Source organism: Artibeus jamaicensis, unplaced genomic scaffold, assembly GCF_021234435.1.
Source record: "Artibeus jamaicensis isolate MK-2021 breed Jamaican fruit bat unplaced genomic scaffold, CSHL_Jam_final contig_233, whole genome shotgun sequence".
Lineage (NCBI taxonomy): Eukaryota > Metazoa > Chordata > Mammalia > Chiroptera > Phyllostomidae > Artibeus > Artibeus jamaicensis.
The window spans coordinates 12,228,719-12,250,114 of NW_026521486.1; the positions used below are offsets into that span (position 1 = coordinate 12,228,719).

At 52.0% G+C, this 21,396-nt stretch overlaps 1 protein-coding gene across 1 annotated transcript in view; it reads left to right on the forward strand.

The window, feature by feature from the left end:
- Positions 1 to 1,624: 1,624 nt before the first annotated feature.
- NUAK1 (NUAK family kinase 1) overlaps positions 1,625 to 21,396 on the forward strand; it is a 70,596-nt gene continuing 50,824 nt past the window's right edge. The window contains exon 1 of the mRNA XM_037160203.2: positions 1,625 to 2,765. Within this exon, the coding sequence (XP_037016098.2) occupies positions 2,511 to 2,765 (255 nt within the window). The 5' untranslated portion in view covers positions 1,625 to 2,510. The remainder of the gene's footprint in view (positions 2,766 to 21,396) is intronic.

Genomic DNA, 21,396 nt, shown 5'->3' on the forward strand with positions numbered 1-21,396 from the left:
TGAGGTCTGTCCAGAAAAAGTCCAACCATTGTTATTATAATGAGGACGGTTTATGTGACATTGTTCTAAACTGGCAGCCAAGGACAGTGGACTGGAATGTGCGTGCATGAACAAGGATGAACTGTACTAGTCAGTGAGGGTGGTGGATGCTAATGAGTGGGCATGTGTACTGTGTGGCCATCTCATTCAAAACGACTGAGTGAGTAGAACAATCAATTTGCATCGAATTTTGCATTAAGCTTGAACACTCCTCCCCAGAAACTATTCAGATGATTCAGAAGGCTGAAGCTATGGGCAACTGCTGATTGGTAGCTTTATCACTGCAACACGCACGCCTGCTCATGCATCATTGAGGTATCATTGTCCTACGTGCAATGTTTCCTGTATCTTCTTCAATAAATGTCTCTATTTTCCACATTACATGGCTGGATACTTTTGGACAGACCTTGTGCAGACTTTGCATAGAAGCAGACCGGAGCTGCAGGACGGAGGCAGGCAGGCACTGCAAGCATGGAGGATGGAACAGGAGTGGAATAAACACGGCAACAACTAGTGTGCTCCTGGGGAAGGCGGGAAGGGGCAAAGGGGTTCCGTGGAGCTGCAGTAGAAGAGAAGTGTGGACAGATGAGAGGACCAGGCATTGGACTGTGGCCAGCAGCAGGCATGGAAGATGGGATGACTGCCCTGTTTTAGGCCATTACTCTGGAAGCAAGCAGGGGGCTTATGGAGAGGACGAGCTGTTGCAGTCGTCCAGGGTAAGGTGATAGGGGCAGGCAGGAGTGAAGACAGCAGGAATGCAGAAGGGACGAACCTGAGAGCTGCAGAGGAAGGCCCAGCCACGTTCACTGGAGAAAAAGTCAAGAACCACCCGGAGACCTGCAGAACGCACCAGACATTCCTTGTACCTCACTCTTCCTATTCCTGTCTACTGTGCCGCACCATTTATAATTTTTCCCCCTAAGGCCTCTTTTCCTCTTGCTTTCTTATTTTCCCTTGCCTCTTGAAGCAGGGGTGCGTGTGAGTGCACACGTGCAGCTTTCTGTGGTCAGAGGCCCGCTCTAACCTTCAGCTTTGGAGGGCAAGGTCGCTGTTACCATCTCCATCTCCAGGATCTGGCCCATTTAGTTAAAGGATAAGTCCCAAGGCCCAAGGGCCAAGAGGCCTGCAAGTCGAATTCCTGCTCAGCAGGCCCCAGGCCCGGTTCCATACGAGGATCCAGGTTAGCCCACCTCCGGAGGCAGCCTTGGTGGGCAGGGTGAACGCCCAGCTCGGTCCTGGAACCTCTAGAGCCCCTTTTCTTCCACGTCCCCAGCATTCCTCCTCTCCCAGGCGGCTGCGCGGGCCGGAGTCCTGGATGGTGACGAAGGACCGGCACTGTGGCGGCCTGCCCCAGGTTCAGCCTCAGAGCCTCCCTTGTTCCTTTCTTTGGGGAGGTCGCGGGGACCAGGTCAAGGCCCTCTTCTTGGGGTTCTCCGGGGCGCGCAGCTATCCCCGGTGGGTAGCCCTCCCCCAGGCTAGCGAGGCTGGGGTGCCAGCCCAGGCGGGGCGAAGGGGTGCGCATGCGGCGGGAGTCGGGCCGTGACTCACCGCCTGTAACCCAACACCGGCCTGCCTCCCCTCCCCCAGCCTCTTCCCCAGCTCTGGGTTGGAGGCCGCGGAGACACCTAAAAGAATGAAGGGGCGCCCGAGCCCGTGGCGCCCCCAGCCGGATCGCGAGCGGGCCCCGGCGGCCCCCGGCTCGGCGCACTCTCGGGTGCCGGGCCCCCGGGCTCGGCGAGCAGCCGCCGCCCGGGCGCGAGCAAGAAGGCAGGGCGAGCAGCCGGAGCAGGAGGAGGCAGTGGCAGCGTCGGCGGCAGTGGCGGGCCCGCGGTAGCTGCGGTGGACGAGCCCGGGGCTGGGGCGCCTGGGCGTGGAACCCCCGATCCCCGTCTCAGCCAAGCGAGGATAAAGCCCCCTGGCCGCTCCTGCAGCCTACACCGTGCGGCACAAAGGGCAAGCTGCGACACGCACCCATCCCCCTCTCAGCTCGGGGTGGCCCGCGGCCCGGGGTGGCAGGAGTGAGGTGGGGGAAGCCGCTCCGCCCCTCGCTCCCCCTCCCCCGGGACCCGGCGAGCGCGCCGCCCCGCCCCCGCCCGTCTGCCCGTCCTCCGGGGGAGGGGTCGGGGGGCGCGGCGCCCACATAACACTCCCCCTACTGCGCTCGGAGCCACCCCTCTCCCCTCCCTCCTGCAAACACCACCGCCTCTCCTGCCACCGCCGCCACCTCGCCCGACGCTCCGCAGCTCGCCGCGGCCGGTGGGCGGTGCGCGGACCGTGCGCGCCGGGGGCGCCAGATGTGCAGTCCCCGCCGCCGCCAGTGACCCAGCTGCAGCCCTAGAGGGATCCGGCCGCCTCTCCAATGCTGTGGGAGCGGCCCTGAGCGCACCCCGACTTCCTTCGGCGGGGACCCCGAAACCCAGAGCACTGTGCCGGGTCCTGCCTTTTCCATCACGCTCACCTCGAGTTTGGACATGGAGGGGGCCGCTGCGCCCGCGCCCCGGGATGGTCACGACTTGGTGCCGGGGTCGCCGGGCTCTCCCCTGGAGGCGGTGGCGGGGGCGACCGCAGCCCCCGCAGCGGCGGCCCCGGAGCCCAGAAAGCCGCACGGGGTGAAGCGGCATCACCACAAACACAACTTGAAGCACCGCTATGAGCTGCAGGAGACCCTGGGCAAAGGCACCTACGGCAAAGTCAAGAGGGCCACCGAGAGGTTTTCTGGTCGAGTGGTGAGTTGGGGAGACCCCAGGGGGCGCGGGCTAGACGCAGCTGGGGACCAAGGGCGCCAGGGGCGGGGAGATCTTGGGCACTGAGGCTCTCTCGTCCGAGAGGGGGCTTCCCGGGAACCCCCAGACAGACTTCACTCTCCCCCCAGACTTCAAGCTCCCCGTGACTTAGGCGTGTTTCTCTCCAGAAACACTTGTTACATCCTGTCTGCGCATATTTTGGGGGGTTTTTATCCCAGCAGCAAAGTAGTGTTTATGATTTGCAAACACATTGCAGCGTTGGGACCGTCGGGGTCTTCCTCGCGGGCATGCATTCAGACCGTGCCCTGGAATGCCTTATTGCTCTAACTCTAAGCCAGACTCACGTCCTCAGCTTGGAGCTGGTCCCCCAAGCCCCGTGTCCTGCAGATGAATGCGACCCCTCCACCCTCCCACTTGTACTCTCTATCACTATGATGCTGCTGTCGCTGCAAAGGAGGGTTGGACTCCTGCCTGTTTTTCAGAGAGAAGATTAGGGAGCAAAAGTAAAGGCTGCCACAGGCATGAGGGTTGTGACAGTTTGGCCCGGCTTTTCGTAGGACTGAAATGCCCATGCCATGAGCAGACTCAATTACATTTCAGGTCCTGGCTGCAAGGCTACTCAATTGCTTTAGAGGTCCGGCCCAGCTGCCCCCCTCTGTGACAGCTGAAACCCTGCCAGGGTTCCAGTGCCATTTGCACAGCCCCCAACGAGCGCCCTGAGCGCCTGGGGGTCTCTAGGTTGGCACAACGTGGTTTGTTGTCATTTTCCTTTCTGCAGAACAGGCCCCTGAAATCCACACTGCTTGTGGCTGGAGGACTGGGTTCAAAGGGACTGAGTGCTGCAGAAAGATTTTGTGTGGTGTGTGGCAGAAAATTAACAGGGTTCTTTGATTTGAAACATATCAGATGCATTTCAATCTATTTAGCGCCAAAGTCAGGAACTAATTTTGGGACTCCTTGTGTGCACTTTTGGGGGTGTTTGGTGGCCCAGGGTTGCCTGTAAACTTGACAAACGACCAGAGGGGAAAAAGCAAAATGAATCATTGAATGAATTGGTAGGTTGATGTTGCTGTTTTTCTTTTGCATATGTGCAGGGACTGTTCTATGAAAAAAAATGAGGCACCAATCCGAAAGTTTAGTCTCCCCCCATTCTCAAATCTGGATACCTGCATGACTCCCTCATTGTATGCTTCCTTGTTTGGGTTGATACAACTTTATCCTATAGCTTAAGAAAAAGTCTGTTGTAGGTTAATTGGAAATTGGAGACATCGTATATTAGGTATTTTAAGCCATCTCCAATAAACAAATTGTATAGCAAGCAAGTAGTTGAGAATTCACTCTGGGCAGGTGTCATTTTTGGAGGTTGAAAAATTTGAAGAAGAGGTAATGGTAAAGATGCCTTTGAGGCACCTGGTTTGTGGAAGAAGAGGCTGAGAAACGTGCACTTCATTCATGCTTTTATTCTGAGGTGATATTCCCCAGGCTGGATGTTGAATAAGCAAAAGCTAAGCTTAGCTCCTTGCTCGTGTTGTCTTAATAGCTGTTGAAGAATCGCGCTGGGAAGTTGGAAAGTGCAATAATGAAAACCAGACGCGGTTGGAGCTGCAGGTTGAGGATGCGAGCTTGTGAGGGACTGAGTGATAAGGGTGTGTCAGGGGGGATCTGTGAGGGGACACAGAAGCCTGAATGCTGGGGAGCTGCCGCTAATGGAAAGAATGGAATCTTGTGTTATGGCGCACACCTTTCGGAGCGTCACTGGAGCCTCCTGCCAGGCATTTGTCTGGCTGTCTGACCCACAGAGTAGGTTAGAGTGAGAGGGATTGCATCAGGAGAGGGGAGCCTGCCCTTCTCATACGGTGGGTGTCTCCCTTTATTTTCAGAAACTCTGAACATTCCGTCGGGATTTAGTCGAGTACCCACTAGGGGGCGCCCTGAGAACGGAAGAGGCTCATTTCTCAGCCGCCAAGATTTCAGCCCTACTGTTATTGTCCAGCCCTAGTTCAGTTTCCCATTGTGCTATTTATTTCAGCTCCATCTCTTGTTTTACTCAAAAATTAAGGCAAAGATTTTGAATCTGATGGCAGATCCAGACCCAGAAACTGGCAATCCCCAAACTGCTTTCCTCCTGGATAGATAATCTCACAATGTTAGCAAAATCATCCGGTGAAAGCCTTGCATGAGATAGATGGGAAAGCTGTTGGGTGAGGTTGGGTGAAGGGAAGGCCTCCTTGGCCTTGAGTCTTCCCCCTGCTGAGCACACTGCTCACAGATGGTGTAAGAACTTAAGTGAGAAACAGGAATTGTCAGGTGGAAAATTCCCTGTGCCTGGCTGAACAGAAAATAAAACAAAACATTAAAAAAAAAAACCACTGGTCAGTAAGTTCTTTGCCATCCAGTGCTTGGTGACTCAGAATCTCTCAAGAGCAGCAAGAAATTTTCATTTAAATTTGGAGTTTTCCTCTAGTTCTGAGGATGCACTCAACAGCCACAACTTGCTTTTAAGGTACAAGTGAGGAGAATTGATGAACCCTGTCTCAATTCTGCCTTTTCGATCTTCAGGGAGAATTCTGCAGTGATGTTTTATTTTCACTTGTAGCTGCACCTTTTAGAGCACTTCTCCAGAGGCGCCGTGGCTCTAAGCTGCCTTGCCGACGCTGCGAGTGGCTGAAGTCAGGTGCTGGGTGTCAGGCTGCACGAGGTGCTGGTAAATCAGCACTTGGGTGTCTGAGAAGTGTTTAAAAGCAAGAATGTTGTGGCTTTTAATTGCATGTCTGGAGGGCCTTCTGGATCGAACAAAACACCACACAGCATTGTGATCGTCTGTCTTCTGTGAAAAGCAGTTCTGAAAAGAGTTGCAGAATCGGGAAGTTGGAGTTGGCTGGGCCAGCCTTCCGCGTGGTCCGGGCATCCTCCCCCTTTCAATCTCAAATGTGGGTTTAGTGCCCACTGCCCAAGCAAGTCCACAAGACAGGGACTCCAAGTGGCTTCTTCCAGAGAATGAAAAGACCGACACTGAGGCACCCTTGCAGAAGGGCTAAGGGCCTTGGCTTACCTGCAAATCCTGACCCATTTTTTACTAGCTTTGTGACCTTGGGCAAGCTATGTAGCTGATCAAAACCTCAGCGTCCTCCTCTGTAAAATGGGCAGCTAATGGTACTGAGGTCGTGGACTTGTTGTGAGCATTGAGTAAAATTATCTATAGAAAGCCTCGGAAAGGGGGAAATTAGCCAATTTTAGCTCCCTTTTTTAGCAGATTCTTTTTTTCTCATCTCACTTGAACTTTTCATGCAGTTTTAGAACTACCAGAAAGGCATAGATGCTTTGGACAGTTAGCCTTGTGTCCTTCAGAGAGAGAGGGAGAAGAAATAATCCACTCTTCGGGTTCATCAGGGAGCGCTAGGGAAGCGCTCCCGTAGGAAGCCCGTGCAGCCGGACTTGCGTAGGTTCTGAACATATTTCTGAAGCCTTGAACTTAGACTTTATCACATAGCTCTTGCTTTGCGACATTTTTGGGCAGGGTTGTCGAGTGGACCCCGGTGCTACAACATGGCTTTTTCTTTGAGCCTTCAGGCGGCACAAAATACTGACAAAAATGCCAAAACGAAAGCCAACATTTTGGGGACAGGTGTCATGTGATCCCCTCACTGCCAAGGGCCAAATTCAGCTTTCCCTGCCCACCGGCGTTATCTCCTGTGTGCAGGGTTGTGTAAGTAGGAGGAAAGGTCTGTGAGCAGGGCCTGGAGCGGGAGTGACGGGACTCTTGGGCAGAATGTGCCTCCAGGTCCCAGAGCTCCAGCTTCACTTGGCAAAGCTACTGATTTGACCCAAAATGGGTGTCTGAAGCATTGGTCCCATTGTTCATAGCCTGGTCCTGGAAAACTGCAAATCAGAGGGGTGAATTAGCGGGCTGGCCTGCTGAGCCAAGGTGTGTGTGGCTGTTACCTGCACGGTGGCGGAGGTGCCCTGTGGCAGCTAAGACGCCACCTGAGTATCAGCGTGTGAGACAACCCTGTGGTCCAAGCTTCTCAACCTGCTGGTGGGAAAAGTGAGGCACAGAAGCGTTAAGTGACTTTTCTGAGGTTGCACAGCTCGTAAGTGACTGAGTTGGGTCTAAGAAACCTGATTCTTGATTTGGTATCTTTCCATCATTTATTTAATAAATCTTTCCTAGAGCAAGACGTGATTCTCACTTGTAAAGAGCTTACACTCTAGTAGCAAAGATGAAAGTGTACTTACAAATATTGAACTAATTCTGCTCAGTTCAACAAAGATTTATTACCATCTGCCATATGCTTCTCACCATGTTAAATGCTGGGACACAGACAGAGAACTTCATGTCTGGTGGAAGAGACAGAACTAGCAGTTGCTAGGCCGTGGGTTCCTCCTCTACACGGGACTCAATTATTCCAGGTGATTTTCAAGTTCGAAGGTAGTTCATTTCATTGAGTCTGATCCGGGCCAGGAATGCCCCCGCCCCGTAGTAGTCCTGGTGCTCTTATTGCTGCCAGCTGATACTTTGGAGAGTCGGGGTGTGTCTACTCCACAGACACCTTCTCTGATCCTCAGTGGTGCTAAGAGGTGTGCACTCCCTCTAGTCAGACCCGCTTTACGGACTGGGGAAGCGACGCTTTGGGGAGGTTAAGTGACTTGCCCAGGATCACACAGCCAGACTGTGTTGAACAACTTTGCCCGTTTTGAAATCTGTTGCCGCTAGAGAAATGGAGAATCTTCCTTGCATGGTCCAGCTGGTCGCCTCTGGGTCTGGGCGTGGTGCTTCACCCAATGTCACGGCAGAGTCAGGGATGACAAGTGCTGTTGAGACGGCCTTCGACTGGCGTTTCAGAAGGCGGAAAGGTGGGGCCTTCTGCCAGGGAGCCGATTCTGGGGTGAGCTGGCTGGACCGCCTGTAGTGCTGGGTTTGTGCCGGGACCCAGTGGGGGGGACAAGATGGGTAAAATAGGGTGGGGTGATAATACTACATAATGAGGACAACAGCAGCTAACACTTCTTGAGTGATTATAACATGCCAGGGACATATAAAACGCTTTAACCCTCCTACCGATTATGTAACGATCCCACTTTTCAGATGAAGAAACTGAGTCACAGAGAGGTTCACTAGCCTGCCCAAGGTCACATGCAGCAGCAGAACTGTGCTCGCATCCAGATGCAGAGACCTTGACCATCTCCCCTCCTCTTGGGGGCCTGGTTCTGATTCACAGTGGGGCCCTGAGTCCATCAGGACTAATGGACTCAGGTGGGCTGGCTCGGAGCAGGCAGGCCAGCCCGGAGGATTTCATAAGAGCTGAGGTATGAGAAGATAAGAATCGGGCCGTGTTGGGGGAGAATTTGTCTGCTTCTGGCAAACTAGCTGCTTGTCGAACCACGTGTCTACTTCAGTGAATCAAGTCAGGGAACTGTTCACCTGGACTCACACTGAGTTTTTTGCTGCCTAAGTGTCCTGAGATGCTAGGAGCCCTAAGGGGTTTCAGGAGGTCAGCCCGTTCACTTCCTGGCTCACAGGCAGACACGCACCCACACCACACACCTGGTCTTCACGGTATCCTTTCCTCCTGTGAAGCAGCAGGAGATAAGGGTTGAGCCAGGTATCTCGTCTGCTCTGTCGGTAAGCCCTGACTTACTGTCTTGAACCTCTTAGCAATGCCTCACATAGTGCCAAGCACATAGTAGGTCCTCAAAGAAGGGCTCGTAGAAGAACTAAAATGAATACTGAGCTAGGGAATATTTTAGGAAGTGTAGAGTCTGCAGGTCATTGTCTCTGACCTCAAGGAGCTTTTTGATGACTGAATGAATGAAAAGTGTGCAGAAGCCAGGCAGACCCCCTCTTGCACCAGTTCCCTTTCTTCTGTTTCATGTGCTCATGAGAGAGAGAGAGAGAGAGATGTCTACCCAGGGCTTGTCAGCCTCCTGGCCATGGCTTCCTGTCCTCAGTGGCTCTGGAGTCAGACAGCACAGTCTCATTTGTCTTTCCCACATGAAAGTCCCGGAGCATCTGTAAGTTATGATTTGTGAAGTATCTGCTTTAAAGAAGAATGCGTTTATCATCGCACTGGCCCAGACGACACTGTGCAGTGCAGGAATGAGAAGATCCCAGGCCCCAGAAGAGGAGGGGCTGGGCCGGATGACCCACCCGTGAATGGCGTCTGGCTGTATTGATAAAATTTTTTGGAAATGGCCCAGGAGCAGCCAGATGTTGCCTTCACAGCGAGGCTTCTCAGTCAACTTGCAATCGCACATTAAACCAGCGCCAGGCAGTGCCACTCCTAGGTCTGCCAGGAGAGCGCATGCACAGGCCCGCACGACACCTGCGCACGACACCTGTGCACGACACCTGCGCACAGCCCCCGGAGTGGAGGCAGCTCCAGCGTCCATCAGCTGACGACTGGCTAAGCTGCGGTATGCTTATTTTATTTCCAAATGTTACTTATGATCACGTCTATAGTTTTATTTGTGGAATATCTCTGGACTATTTATTATCCAGGAATAAAATGAAATGTTGAAACACGCTACAGCCTGGGTGAACCTTGAAAACATTGTGCTAAGTGAAAGAAGATCATGCATGATGTGTGACTCCATTTCTCTGAAATATCCAAAGGAGGCAAGTCCATCGAGACAGAACGTGGGTTAGTGGTTGGTTGCCCAGGTCTGGGGTTGTGCTGGAAGCAGATGGGAGTGGCCGCTGATGGGCATGGGGCTTCTTCTGGGGGATTCAGGTATTGGAGAGGTGGTTGCCATGATGATCCTACAACTCTGCGAATATATGAAAAGCCCCGACTTATGCATTTGAAGTGGGTGAATGCATGCTATGTGAATTAGATGTCAATAAATCTGTTATAAGAAACAACTGTGGCTCAGGGAGGCTGTTGGGAAGAGGGGATGGCGGTAGAAGCCCAGTTCTGTCAGGACCCTGAGATTCCAAACAGTGGGTCACGCACACCCATTTTGTATAAGAAGATGAAAGCCTTGTCCGGGGGGCTGTGGTCAAGAGAGAGTACCCTGGAACTAGGCTGCCCGGGCCCTCCGGCCGTCCCTCCCTTGACAGCTGTGTGACCTTGGGCCAGGCAGCAGTCTCCTGCAAACCTCTTTTCTCCTCTGGGGCTCCTGAGAGATCCCATTTTGTGGGCTGTTGAGAGGATTCCCTTGCTGTCCCTGAGCCTCTAGCCCTGTGTCTGGCACATAGTAAGTGGGCAGGAAATGCATCCAGGGCCATTACTAGTCTAAAAGGTGCATTCGTACAAACTAGAAAAAGGTCTTTTGCTCTGGGTGGGCGAAGGTGAAAAGGCTTCTCTCTGAACCGGAAGCAGCTCCCACCAGACTGGTGGCTCTGTGAGAACAGGGTGGGCTGGATGGCTGTCACTTGTCCCCATCCACACGTCACTACTCTGTGGCTGATGGTTCTGCGTAATGAAAAGGCAGTATACTTTTCCTGTCACTTTAGCAATGAACTGGATGCATTCGATGAGCACTTCCTGAAGTGCCCAGGACTGTGGGAAGTTTCAGAGGCTGTGACGAGCCAGGTGCGAGGGTGTAGTTGAATGGGTCTGGAGAAGTCGTCCTGGCTGTGGAACCAGGCTGGAGTTCAGAGTCCTCCCTGCTTCTTGGGAACTTGGTGACCTGGGCAAGCTGCACGTTCCCGCCGAGCGTCTGTCTTCTCATCTAGAAAAATGCGCCTGCCGCTACCAGGTGGGCTTGCCCTGAGAAATGGGGTTTGGAAGCTTCCACACCAGGCCTTGGAGCCTAGTGCGTAGCAGGCTCTTGAGAAGGAGAGCCCGCATTATTATTTTGGTGAGAAGTACTAGTATCGAGTGCCTGGTGACCTTCATATCTTAGGTCATGGCTCTTCCTGCTTAAATCCCTCCCTTGGGTGGCCGGGGCGGGGGGCAAACTCTGAATTTTCCATGTTTTCTGAGGCTCCTGCTGGTGTCCGAATTCCCACTTCCTGTTCTTCTGTCTCGGACCCGCGTCCTTCATAGCACACAGACTGTGCGGGTTTGATAATTTCTCTGTGTACACTTCGCCCTTGTCACCCATTAGGAGGGAAACAGGGGCACGGTCTCACTGTTGCATCCAGGCCTGTAGCCTGGTGCCAGGCCTATAGCAGGTGGTCAGTGAGTGCGAATGAATGAATGAACAACTGCGTGAAGGGTACACGGACAGTCCTGAGACGGGGCGTTCTGTGAGGGTGGGAGGCAGTGGGGAACTTGCCGTTCCTTTCCTGGGTCTCCCCTCTCCTCACCACCAGGAGGACATCTGGGGAGACCTGTGCATGGCTGCTGCCTCCCCACTGCGCCAGGGGCCCAGAGAGGAAGAGGGAGCCGCACCCTTAGAGGCAGCTCCCCAAAGCTCTGTGTCCTTACGTTGCTTTCCTACTTCCCCGAGCCTCCAGCTCGCCGCCTGAGAAACCCTGGCCATCGGCTCTGCAGGGTAGGCAAGCATTAGATGCAAGATGCATTTGCAAGATTTTCAAAACCTTTTATCCCAGAGTTGTAAATCAGGCACTTAAAGAATTATAAACTGGCTGGAGAGCAGAGGTAACATGTGTCTGGAAGAAACGCCATCATCATTTGCCCTTTAAACTGGAGAAAAGAACTCCACTTGTTTACTTTCATTAGAGATATTAAGAGGCAGCAAGAGGTTTCCAGCGGCAAGGTGCTAAGAGACCTGTGCTGGGTCCCCCTCTGCCCCCGGAGCAGAGGGGGCTGGCGTGGGCAAGTGGCCCTGGGTGTGCACCGTGTGCCTGGAGTCTGTTTGGCCCAAGGGCAGTTTCCCAGTAACCAGGGGAGGCTGCCTCTCCGTCTGAGCCATTCCCTCCCCCTTTCCTCCAGCTGACTCAAAAGCCACAGAGACAGCTGATGGCGGCAGATTAGAAGGAATCTTTTCTGGCGCTGGTCATTTCACCTATGATTCACCCATGTTGCCTAAGGACACTCAGATCCCAGCCTCCGACAGGGTGGTGGAAGGGAAGTGGCCCGTCCAGTCTTGCACCGTAAAGGGGGTGCATGGGTTGGCCTGGGGCCAGGCTGCATGGGCTCGACAGTGCCCCCCAAGCCTCCTGTGTAACCGTGAGATGGTCAGCCCGACTCAGTTTCCTCATCTATGAAACAGGAGTGGCTGTGAGGACAAAGGAGCTGTGTGTCCAGTGCTCAGAAAAGTGTGGGGCCCACAGTGAATGTTCTCTGCGTGTTCTAGGAGGGCGCCATCTGGGGAAAGGCAGGGCCGGGTCCCGGCCGTTCTGCACCTCAGCGGCCTGGGCACTTGCGCTGCACGTAGTAGGTGTCCCGTTGTTGAACACCACTCCCTTCGCCTGTCAACTGAGGGGCTGAGACACACGTTCTCCGAAGTCCTTGCCAGGCCGCAGGAAGCGAATCCTGGGATTCACTGAAAGGAGCTGGTAAGATGCAGCCCTCATTTCCTGCGGCCTAGGTTTCTGCAGAAGGACTCCTCGCTGGGGGAGGGGGGAAGCGGGTGTGTGTGGAGGGTCCGTATGTAGGGGTCTGAGACCCTGTCGACGTTATTTGGTGCAGAAAAGTCTCCCACGTGGAGTGTGAGGCCACGCCAGGAGGACGTCTCACCTTCCCTGCTCCCAGTCCTTCCGGGTCCTGTTCGGCTCTAGGCAGACACTGCCTGTTAAACCACGCCTGGGAGGTAGATTATTCCAAACTAGGCTCTGTGTAAATTAGAAAATGTTCGCTTTCAAAGAACCTATCAGTTTTCTCATCTGTAAAATGGGGTGATGGGCAGGTGGTGGAACCTCCCTCCTAGGGTGTAGTAAGGATTTTGGGAGCGTGCTCTGAGAGCAGGGCCTGACATGTAGCCAGTTCTCAATACCTGTTGACTGTTATTATCTGGGGTTGAGAGGAGAGCCAGCTCCATCCCACTGGGTGGCCCCAAAGGAACTTAGCTCATTCCTTAGATGCTTAGAATGAAGGGGGCTTTGCTTTTGGTCCCAATGAAGCCAGAGCCCCGCGGCTGCCTTGCCTTCAGCTGTGCTGTTGGGTCTCCCTGGAGACACCCTTTTTTCTCCCAGAGGCTCCAGCAGTGATGGGGGCATTCAGCACCCCTGTGGCATGGGTCCTTCATCCTGGTGCCAGGTGGGGTGGCGACAAGACTCAGAGGACGAGGAAAAGACTAAGGAGGGGTCCTGTGCCCAGGGGGGGCAGGAGGTGTCTGGAAGTCTCAGTTAAAAGGAAGAATTGGCTCACTAATACATTGATATCTGTTGCATCCTTAAAGATGAAATCAATCCACTGATCAATCAGTCAATCAAACTCACCCATAGGGAGCGCTTTATTCTTGACAGGCCTGGGTATAAGTTCACTGCCTGCGTCATCTCACTGACTTTCTTGTCGGCAGCCTCGGACCCAGCCTATGAGAGATGCTATCGCCACCCCACTTTGTCACCGAGGGCCGTGCTATTTGTAACCCGGGGGGTGGTGGCAGGTGTGAAGTCCACATCTGCCTGAGCTCTTGGCTATGCCCCTAGACAGCTTCCCAAGGAGGAGTAGAAGTATCTGTCCTTTTTTTTCTTGTGGCTGGTGTTCCTTTTCTTTCTCTCAGGTAGTGCATTTAGAAATACCTACTCAGGTATTTCCTCCTTGGTGCCAGGCACCTTGGAGGGAGGCCCTGGGGGGACAACAAAGGACAAGCTACGACCTCTGTCCCAAAGGAGCGATCTCTTGCTTGGAGAAAGTGCGCCTACCTCTTGTCATTTCTAGATCCCATCTTTGTGGTCCACATGTAGCCCCTCTTGCTGGTCCATTTAAGGAGACTGATTCCCTGTTGTGTATGTGTGTGTGTGTTTTAATCTCTCACGACTCATCCCTTTGCATCGAGCACACAGATACATAGCCTTGACTTTCACAGTATCAATTAAAAAGATGCCAACAAACTTTTGAGAAACTCTCAGCAGCCTGTGATGCAACATAATTACTTTGTATGGTTCTCGGCAGATTCGGTAGATTCGAAAGTGAATTTCTCTAAGGAGCAGAAGCAGCGAGAGGGAGGAGGCCATCTGTCCACGGGTCTGCTGAGCGCAGCGCTGAGCAGCACGAGGCAGCGATGCGCTCACTCCGGGGAGGGCTCCCCTTTGTGTCCGTCTTCTTCAAGGTTAATGGATATCTTTTCCTGGGCAGAATCAAATGAAATGCTCAGGGAGGGACCCAGACTGTGGGTGTGCAAGCAGCTGGTAGCAGAAATCCTGGAAAGGGGAGGAATTGAGTGGAAATCACCGCTAATCGGATCCCCCTTCTCCAATGTGTAGGCAGGCCCGGAGCAGGGGGACCCTTTTTCCCGCAGCCCCTGTAGCAGGAAACAGTGAGTGAGTGCCAAGCGTTGTGCCAGGCTGTGCTCTGACTACTTTCCATGCCTTCTCCCCGTTGAGCCTGTTATTAGTGCATTCAGTTTGCAGACGAGGAAGGAGAGACGTAGATCAAGTGACCCTCCTGAAGGTCAGAGAGCTGGGGTGGAGGGCTGGGCCATTGACTGTCAGGGTCAGGGTTGCAGCCGCTGGACTACAGGGCACGGAGCCCTGTAAGCCGCTGCAGCTTCCCGCTTGGATTCATTGCGCCAGACGCAAAGCTCAGAGAGAGTCATCGTCTTTAGGCTTGTGAGACAGCAATTTGAGGGGCTTTGTCCCATAATCTCAGTTTTTCGGTGTCTTATTCATTTTTGGCCTCCTAGTGTTCGTGCAGTGCTGGCACACCATCGGCGTGCAAGAACAGTTTGTTGAGCCCTGGTCGGTGTGGCTCAGTGGGTTGGGTGTCGTCCTGCAAAGCCAAAGGCTGCTGGTTCGATCCTCGGTCAGGGCACGGGCCGGGGATGTGGGTTCAGTCCCTGGTTGGGGCTGATTTGAGAAGCAGCTGAGGAATGTTTTCCTCTCATGCCTTTTTCCCCTTGCTTCTCCTCTCTCTAAAAATAAATGAATAAAAAATGATCTTTAAAAATATGTGTTGAATGGCTGCAGAGTGTTACCAGTCTGGGGATGTTGTTAGAGGACTTGGGAGCTGGTCCCCCCATTGCCACAACTTCAGCTGTGTGACCTTGGCCAAGATACATCCCTTCCTTGGCTTCCACTAACTTATCTGTGAGATGAAAGCTCCGATTTTTGTTTTAGGATTCATTCAACAACTATTTATTGAATGCCCGCCATGAGTCAGACACCATTCTGCTCTGGGCAGCAGGGAGAAAGTCACGGTGATGATGAGACAGACGAGGTTCCAGCCTCTTCCAAGAGTCTGCATTGGGTGAGTCCTCACGTCTCATCCCCATACTGCTTCCGAGCGGCAGACGCTGGCTGCTTCCTGGTTTGTCTTCTTTGCTCGAAGGCGTGTCCCGCCAGGGCTTGATGCCCCTTGGTTCTGTTTGCGGTGCCCCACACAGTGCCTGGCAAGTGACTGTGGGCGCCAGGCAGCAGGCGTGCCCGAAGGAATGACTGCAATGTTTCTCTTGCTAACAGCATCTCAGATCTAGACATTCTGGGGTTAAAGTGCAAGAAGAAAAATCAGGCTCAGGAGTTCCATTTTCCAGGAAAAACACTGAATTTGTAAAGGCAAGAAGCAGCCGAGAGTGGGAAGGTGTGTTATCGCTGCTAGCTGAGGGATTTGGAAATCAGGCAGGGTTCCTCGATTTTTTCATCTGGGGATGCTTTTTGCAAACCACAGAGAAATAACAAAAACTCTCCCATTTCCTCCCCACTCTGCTCCCCCTGCCGCAGCCTTTGCTTTGAGCAGAAAAAGCACTTGATTCTTAAAACAGCTCGTGAAGGGAAAAATTATAACAAATATTTTGCATTTCTCTGGTGGCGGCACAGTCTGAATTCCTTTCAGCCCCACAATGAGTTCTAATTTTATGAAATGTTTGGATTAGTCCCCAATTTTCCGGTGGAATTTAGGAGGCTTGTATTTGTACTTACGCTTGGAAGGAAGAAATCTCATAAAATCTGTGCAGTGTCTAGGGCCCAGAGGGACGTTCCAGCCAAGGACAAAATGACCATCAGCGGAATGACGGGGAAGAAAAAGATCTCTCCGGCAGCTGTGGGCAGCTTTTCGGATGGTGGCGTGTTCTTGAACCACAGTCTCTAGGGCTTGGTCGGGCTGCATACCACTGCCCACTGATCATGAGCTATAAAAATTCCAGCCCAAGTACAATGCCTTGTACCTGACCTTGTTTCTTCAGTTCCCAGCGCCTGAGAACATTAGGGCATCTGGTAATTGAATGAGAGGCATTTGATAACACATGGTGGTCTATTCCCTCCCCTCCCCCAATCTGCCCTTAGCACATACTGCTGTGTGTTATAGTTTCCAGCTTACTTCCCTCTTTCTGCCTCTAGACCTGCACTGCCTTCTGTGGCTGTTAAAATAAAAATCAATTACAGTGAAACAAAATTAAAACTTCAGTCCTTTGGCCTTACTAGCCACATTTTAAGTGCTTAATGAATAACCCTGTGTGTCTTGTGGTAACCATTGGACAGTTCAGAGAAGGTCATTTCCATCCTCATGGAAGGTTCTGAAGGACAGCGCTGCCCTCGATGCTGAGTTTAACGATTGCAGTGGCACATTCCGCCTCTTGCTTGGCTGTATTAGCTGCATATGTCATGTAGCACTTGTCACCGTCTGTAATGATCTCCACGCAATCGTACTCATCATCTTTTCCGAATCTCCAGTGTCTAGGGCAGTGCCTGACATGTAGTAAGCACCCAGTGAAGACTTTCAGAACGAATGAACGAAGCCGTCTGATTCAGCATTGCTTTGCATATGCCTTACACACAGCGGGGTCTCCGAACAATTGAACGAATTCTAGAGCTGTAACCACTGAATGGATCCATCTGATATATATTCGTTGAGCACAGACCGTGTGTCAGGCATGGTATGAGGCTATAGAGATACGGGGATGAGCAGGTGGACACAATCCTCTAGTAAGGGAGCTTGTCCAATCCAGCGGGTCTTAAATTTGTGGGCACCCGTGGATCTCCTGGGTGAGCCTGTTAAAATGCACCATCCTCAGCACCCACGCCCGAGACTCTGATCCAGCAGGTCTGGGGTGGGACTCAGGGAGACCTGAGAATCTGAAGTGTTTTAACCAGATGATTACGAGGGGTGCGACCATGGTCTGTGGTTGGGGAAACACAGCAATTGCAAGCTGGTTGTTATGTTCACCTGGGGATACGCCACTCCACTTCCTTCTATCCACACCTTCCCTGGTGATAACCACAGGGCGCTAAGACCCTGGGTGCTTATACCGGGCCTGAAGCCTGAGGTCTCATTGCTGTTATCCTTCTGTGGAATAATAATAATAATAATAATAATAATATCAGCAAACAGTTGCATTGTAGGAATGGTGACAGGTGAGAGTCTCAGCATGTGAAATCATTGACCCACATCCATCCTCATGGCAGCCCTAAGGGGTGCACACCATCAGTCTCCCCATTTTACAGGGCACAAACTGAGGCATGGAAAATCAAGTCACCAGCCCATGTTTGCGCTGCTCAAATCCCGAAGTGCTTGCTGCCCTCAGTCACTGGCCTCTGAGCGGCTGCCTCCCTCGTGCCAGATGGGCCTCTATCACCTGTTCTCAGAATCAGAATTCAAGTGTATTTGTGAAATGCCTGTGTAGGGGATTAATACCTTTGGGCATTATGAGCTCTGGATCTACAAATACCCATCCCGGGCCTCACGGAGCGTAATTCATTCGTTCAGTGGACATTCCCCGGGCCTGCTGTGTGCCAGGCCTGTGTGGTGCTGCCAGGCGTGAGTCTTGCCCCTGGCCTAACGAGGGGACAGAGACATAGATAGGGACTTCCTGACAAAGGGCCACACCCAAGATGGGTTCCTCGTCTAGTTAGGAAAAGCAAAGCAAATCTTAAAAACTAGGTGTTTCCTTATTTTGCTGCAGGTGGCTCAGTTTTTATGTGGTTTTGCCAGTTTCACCCAGTAGAGGGGTTCAGCGTGTGTGGATTTTGTATGTGTGGTGGGTCGTCTGATATAAGGGAGGACATGTCTACCTTCCGCCCTCTTTATATGTGCTTAGCAAGGCAGGACACCCCTAGGGTTGGGAGCGCCCAGAACCCCTGACCCGCTTGGGAGTGCCTTGACAGAAGGCACGTGAAAGGTTTATAGGACAGTGCGTGTGTGCCTTCTGCAAGATACCAGGTGGGGCAGCTGACACTCGTCCTCTCATTTCACAGCAGCTCTGTGACAGGCAGTGACCATTATCCCCACTTTGCAGTTAAAGAAGTCGAGGCTCAGAAAGAGTAACTGATCTGCTCTTGAACTCATGGTAGCACGTGAGGTCCAAACTCAGGGCCACAGGGCCCCGCTGTGGCTCCTCCTGCTACAGCGAGGGTTCTCAGCCCCAGCCCAGCATGAGTTACCTGGGGACCTTTTCCAACTCTCTGGGGCAGGGGTGGAAGCATCGACATTTTTAAACTGCCCTGTAGGTTGCTGTAATGCACAGTTGGAGTTGAGAGCCTCTGGCTAATGTATGCTGACTGCTGAGGTCCAAGGGTCTGTCCTCCTGAAGGTGTCCCCATCCGAGACTGGTCACGCTGGGACCTTGCCTACAGGAAGCGGATCCCCTGCCCCACTCGCACCCCCAGTGGGCTTTCTTCAGGGAGGACCGTGCGCCCGAAGCCACCCCACTGGACTGGGCTGGGGCCTAGGGCCACGTTGCATCACAGGCTGCCCGTAAATCGGCAGCCCGCTTGTTTTCTTTTTAGGCCCCAGTAGTGGCGACCTTTGTGCCTCTGTTCATTTCAGGGAAATAACCCTGTCCTGCAAAACTGATTTTCCCCAGGGGCTGCAGAAGCACATTTGGAGGGACTTCTTTTAGTGGGGTGACCTGAAATGTCCTCCTAAAAGAGGCTACAGCTGTCCCCTTTCTCTGACCCGGGTCTCACTTTGCCCCCTGAGGTTGTCCTCTTTCGAGGGTCCCACCCCAGGGTTCCTACTTACGCACATCTCAGCAAAAGGCTTATTTGTCAGTAACAGTAATTTAAGAAGCGGTTTTGGAGCATGTACTGTCTGTTGGGCACACTCCAGAGCATTTTCTATATGTTGTTGCGTTTTGTCTTTTCTCGTCAGTGACGAGAGTGAACAGGAGTCTGGAGTCTGGGCATTTTAATCTTTAGAATGGGCTTGCTGGAGAGCCAGATGTTTCTGTGGACTGTGGAGCCTGCCACACTGGAGCAGCTGGCGTGGCTGGGGTGGCGCTGGGGGGTTGGTGGAGAGAGTGTGGGAAAGGCAGACGGGGGCCCAGAACCCGTGCAGTTCAACCTGGCACTAGCCTCAGTGAAGGAAGTGGAGGGTACCGGCTAATCTGATGCCTGGTTGAGTGGAAATAATAAGTCTTATTAGAGAGATCTAAATATATTTTTCCGTGTAACCGAAGCTCACCCATTTAAGAGCCAATCTTTAAAAAATCTATTTATTTATTATGGAAATCTTTCTCAGTAGATTTCCATGCATACTTCCAAGTATGCAGATCTCACATGCATACTTTCTGGGCTCTTCCCACAAAGTACCTCGAAGGTGTTGGAGCCTCGTCGCGATGTCCTCAGGGAACTCCTCGGTGGTCCTCAGTACCGTGTTTGGGAGTTCTCGTGTCTGCTCTGTGTGGTTTGTCTGTCCTCTCCCTCATCAGCTTTCAGTCCTTCTTATGACCTTTTTAAACAGTAAAATTCTTTTCCCCACAGCAAAACTAGTACATGCTCAGGAGTGCAAACTCACAAGACAAGATTAGAGGGGAAGTTAGCCGTCCCATCCGGATTCTGTCAGCGCAGCTGTCTCCCGTGGCTTTCCAGTTCTCTTTTCCACGTCCCCACAAATTTGCCGGGACCAAGCTTGTGAGGGTTGTTAGCCATCTGGGGGGGCGCTCAGTGCATGGATTTGATGACATTTCTTGGCTTTTCTAAGGGTGTATTGTCCTTATTCATATAGCCTACACAGCTGAATTGTCCCCGACAGTGGCTCTCATGAATTTTCATTGTATGTAACAGTGTGAGCCATTTGCAGGGGGAGCAGGGCTGGCCAGGGTCACCTACATAGTATGTGGCAAACTGGATCTCTTGACTCAAGGTACAATGCATTTCCAATTTTTCCACCTCTTTTGTATTGCATTTATTGGGGTGATGTAGGTTAATAAGATTCTATAGGTTTAAGGTGTACAGTTCTGTAAGACATTATCTGTACATTGGATTGTGCGTTCACCACCCCGAGTCAAGTCTCGACCCATCACCATTGATGTCTCCCTTTTTTACCATCTCCCTCCACCCTGTTTCCCAGTAGTGATCACCATACTATTGTCTGTGTCTGAGTTTTGTTTTTTGCTTAATCCCTTCACCTTTTCCGCCTAGCCCCCTAAAGTCCTCCCCTTGACAACTGTCAGTTTGTTCTCTGTATTTGTGAGTGTGTTTCTATTTTGTTCTTAGACTCCACATATAAGTGAAATCATATGGTATTATATTTTTCTGTCTTATTTCATTTAGCATAATACACTCTAGGTCCACCCACACTGTTGTGCAAGGTAAGATTTCCTTCTTTTTAACGGCCAAGTAGTATTCCATTGTGTAAGCGTACCACAGCTCTTTTACCCACTCACCTACAGAAGGGCACTTGCGCTGCTTCCGAATCTTTTACCACCTCTTGCCTGTGTTTTGGATTGTGGGTGAAGGGGCTTTGGAATGAAAGGAATTTTTGCTACATTTGGATAACTAAATCCAGGAAGAACCTACCTTTACCTCAATCATCTTTTGTTTGCTCACGTGACAGATGTTTTAAACTCCTTCTCTGAAGGAGGAAGAAAGAGAGAATGTAGCCTTCTCTTCAACACACCAGACCCGCTCTCTGTTTGGACATCAGTGTTAGATTAACGAGGGGATGGATTCAGAAACACACTTGAAAGCCCAATGCATTGCTCTCTGTGTATAGCTTACATTTTATGACCTGCTTAAAAGATGCAGGGAGCATAAATCTTGGGGAGGGCTGTCTTATTTACTTGTTTGTCTCTTCTGCAGATGGGATGGTTGCATCAGAGCCGGGCTGGCTTCAGATGTCTGCTCCAGGATATTTTAGCTGAACTGTATGAGTCCATTAAACAAATGTAAGAAGAGCTGTGTCTCAAACCAAATGTTTTACATGGAGAACATCTGGGGAATATTGGTATTTGTGTGTACAGTACATCAGAAAGCAGCTCGGTGGGTTCAGCTGGGATGTTTCTGGCCTGTGGTTGCTGGATTTGACAGTTTTGTTGTAAGAGAATGGTTCTTATGAAGTGTTGCCATGAAGGCCAGATCCAGGAAGGGGTGTCCTTGTTTCACCGCACTCCCAAATTGTTCTGATTAGCTCCCCGGCCAGGTCGCCCATGACATTGGAACAGTCTGATGATGTCTGAGCTAGTTTCCCCCGAGGCTGAAGTTCCAGAAAAAGGAAGCATCACGACATCGGGACTCAGGGTGTTTCTTCTTTAACCTGTGTTTCCATAGATTTGACAGAATCGTGGAAACAGGTGTGGTCCAGCGGAAGGAGCATTAGCCACAGAATCCAAGTACTTTGTTTGGTTGAAACTTGGGTGTTGACTTTATGACCCGTGGGGACTTGGGGAC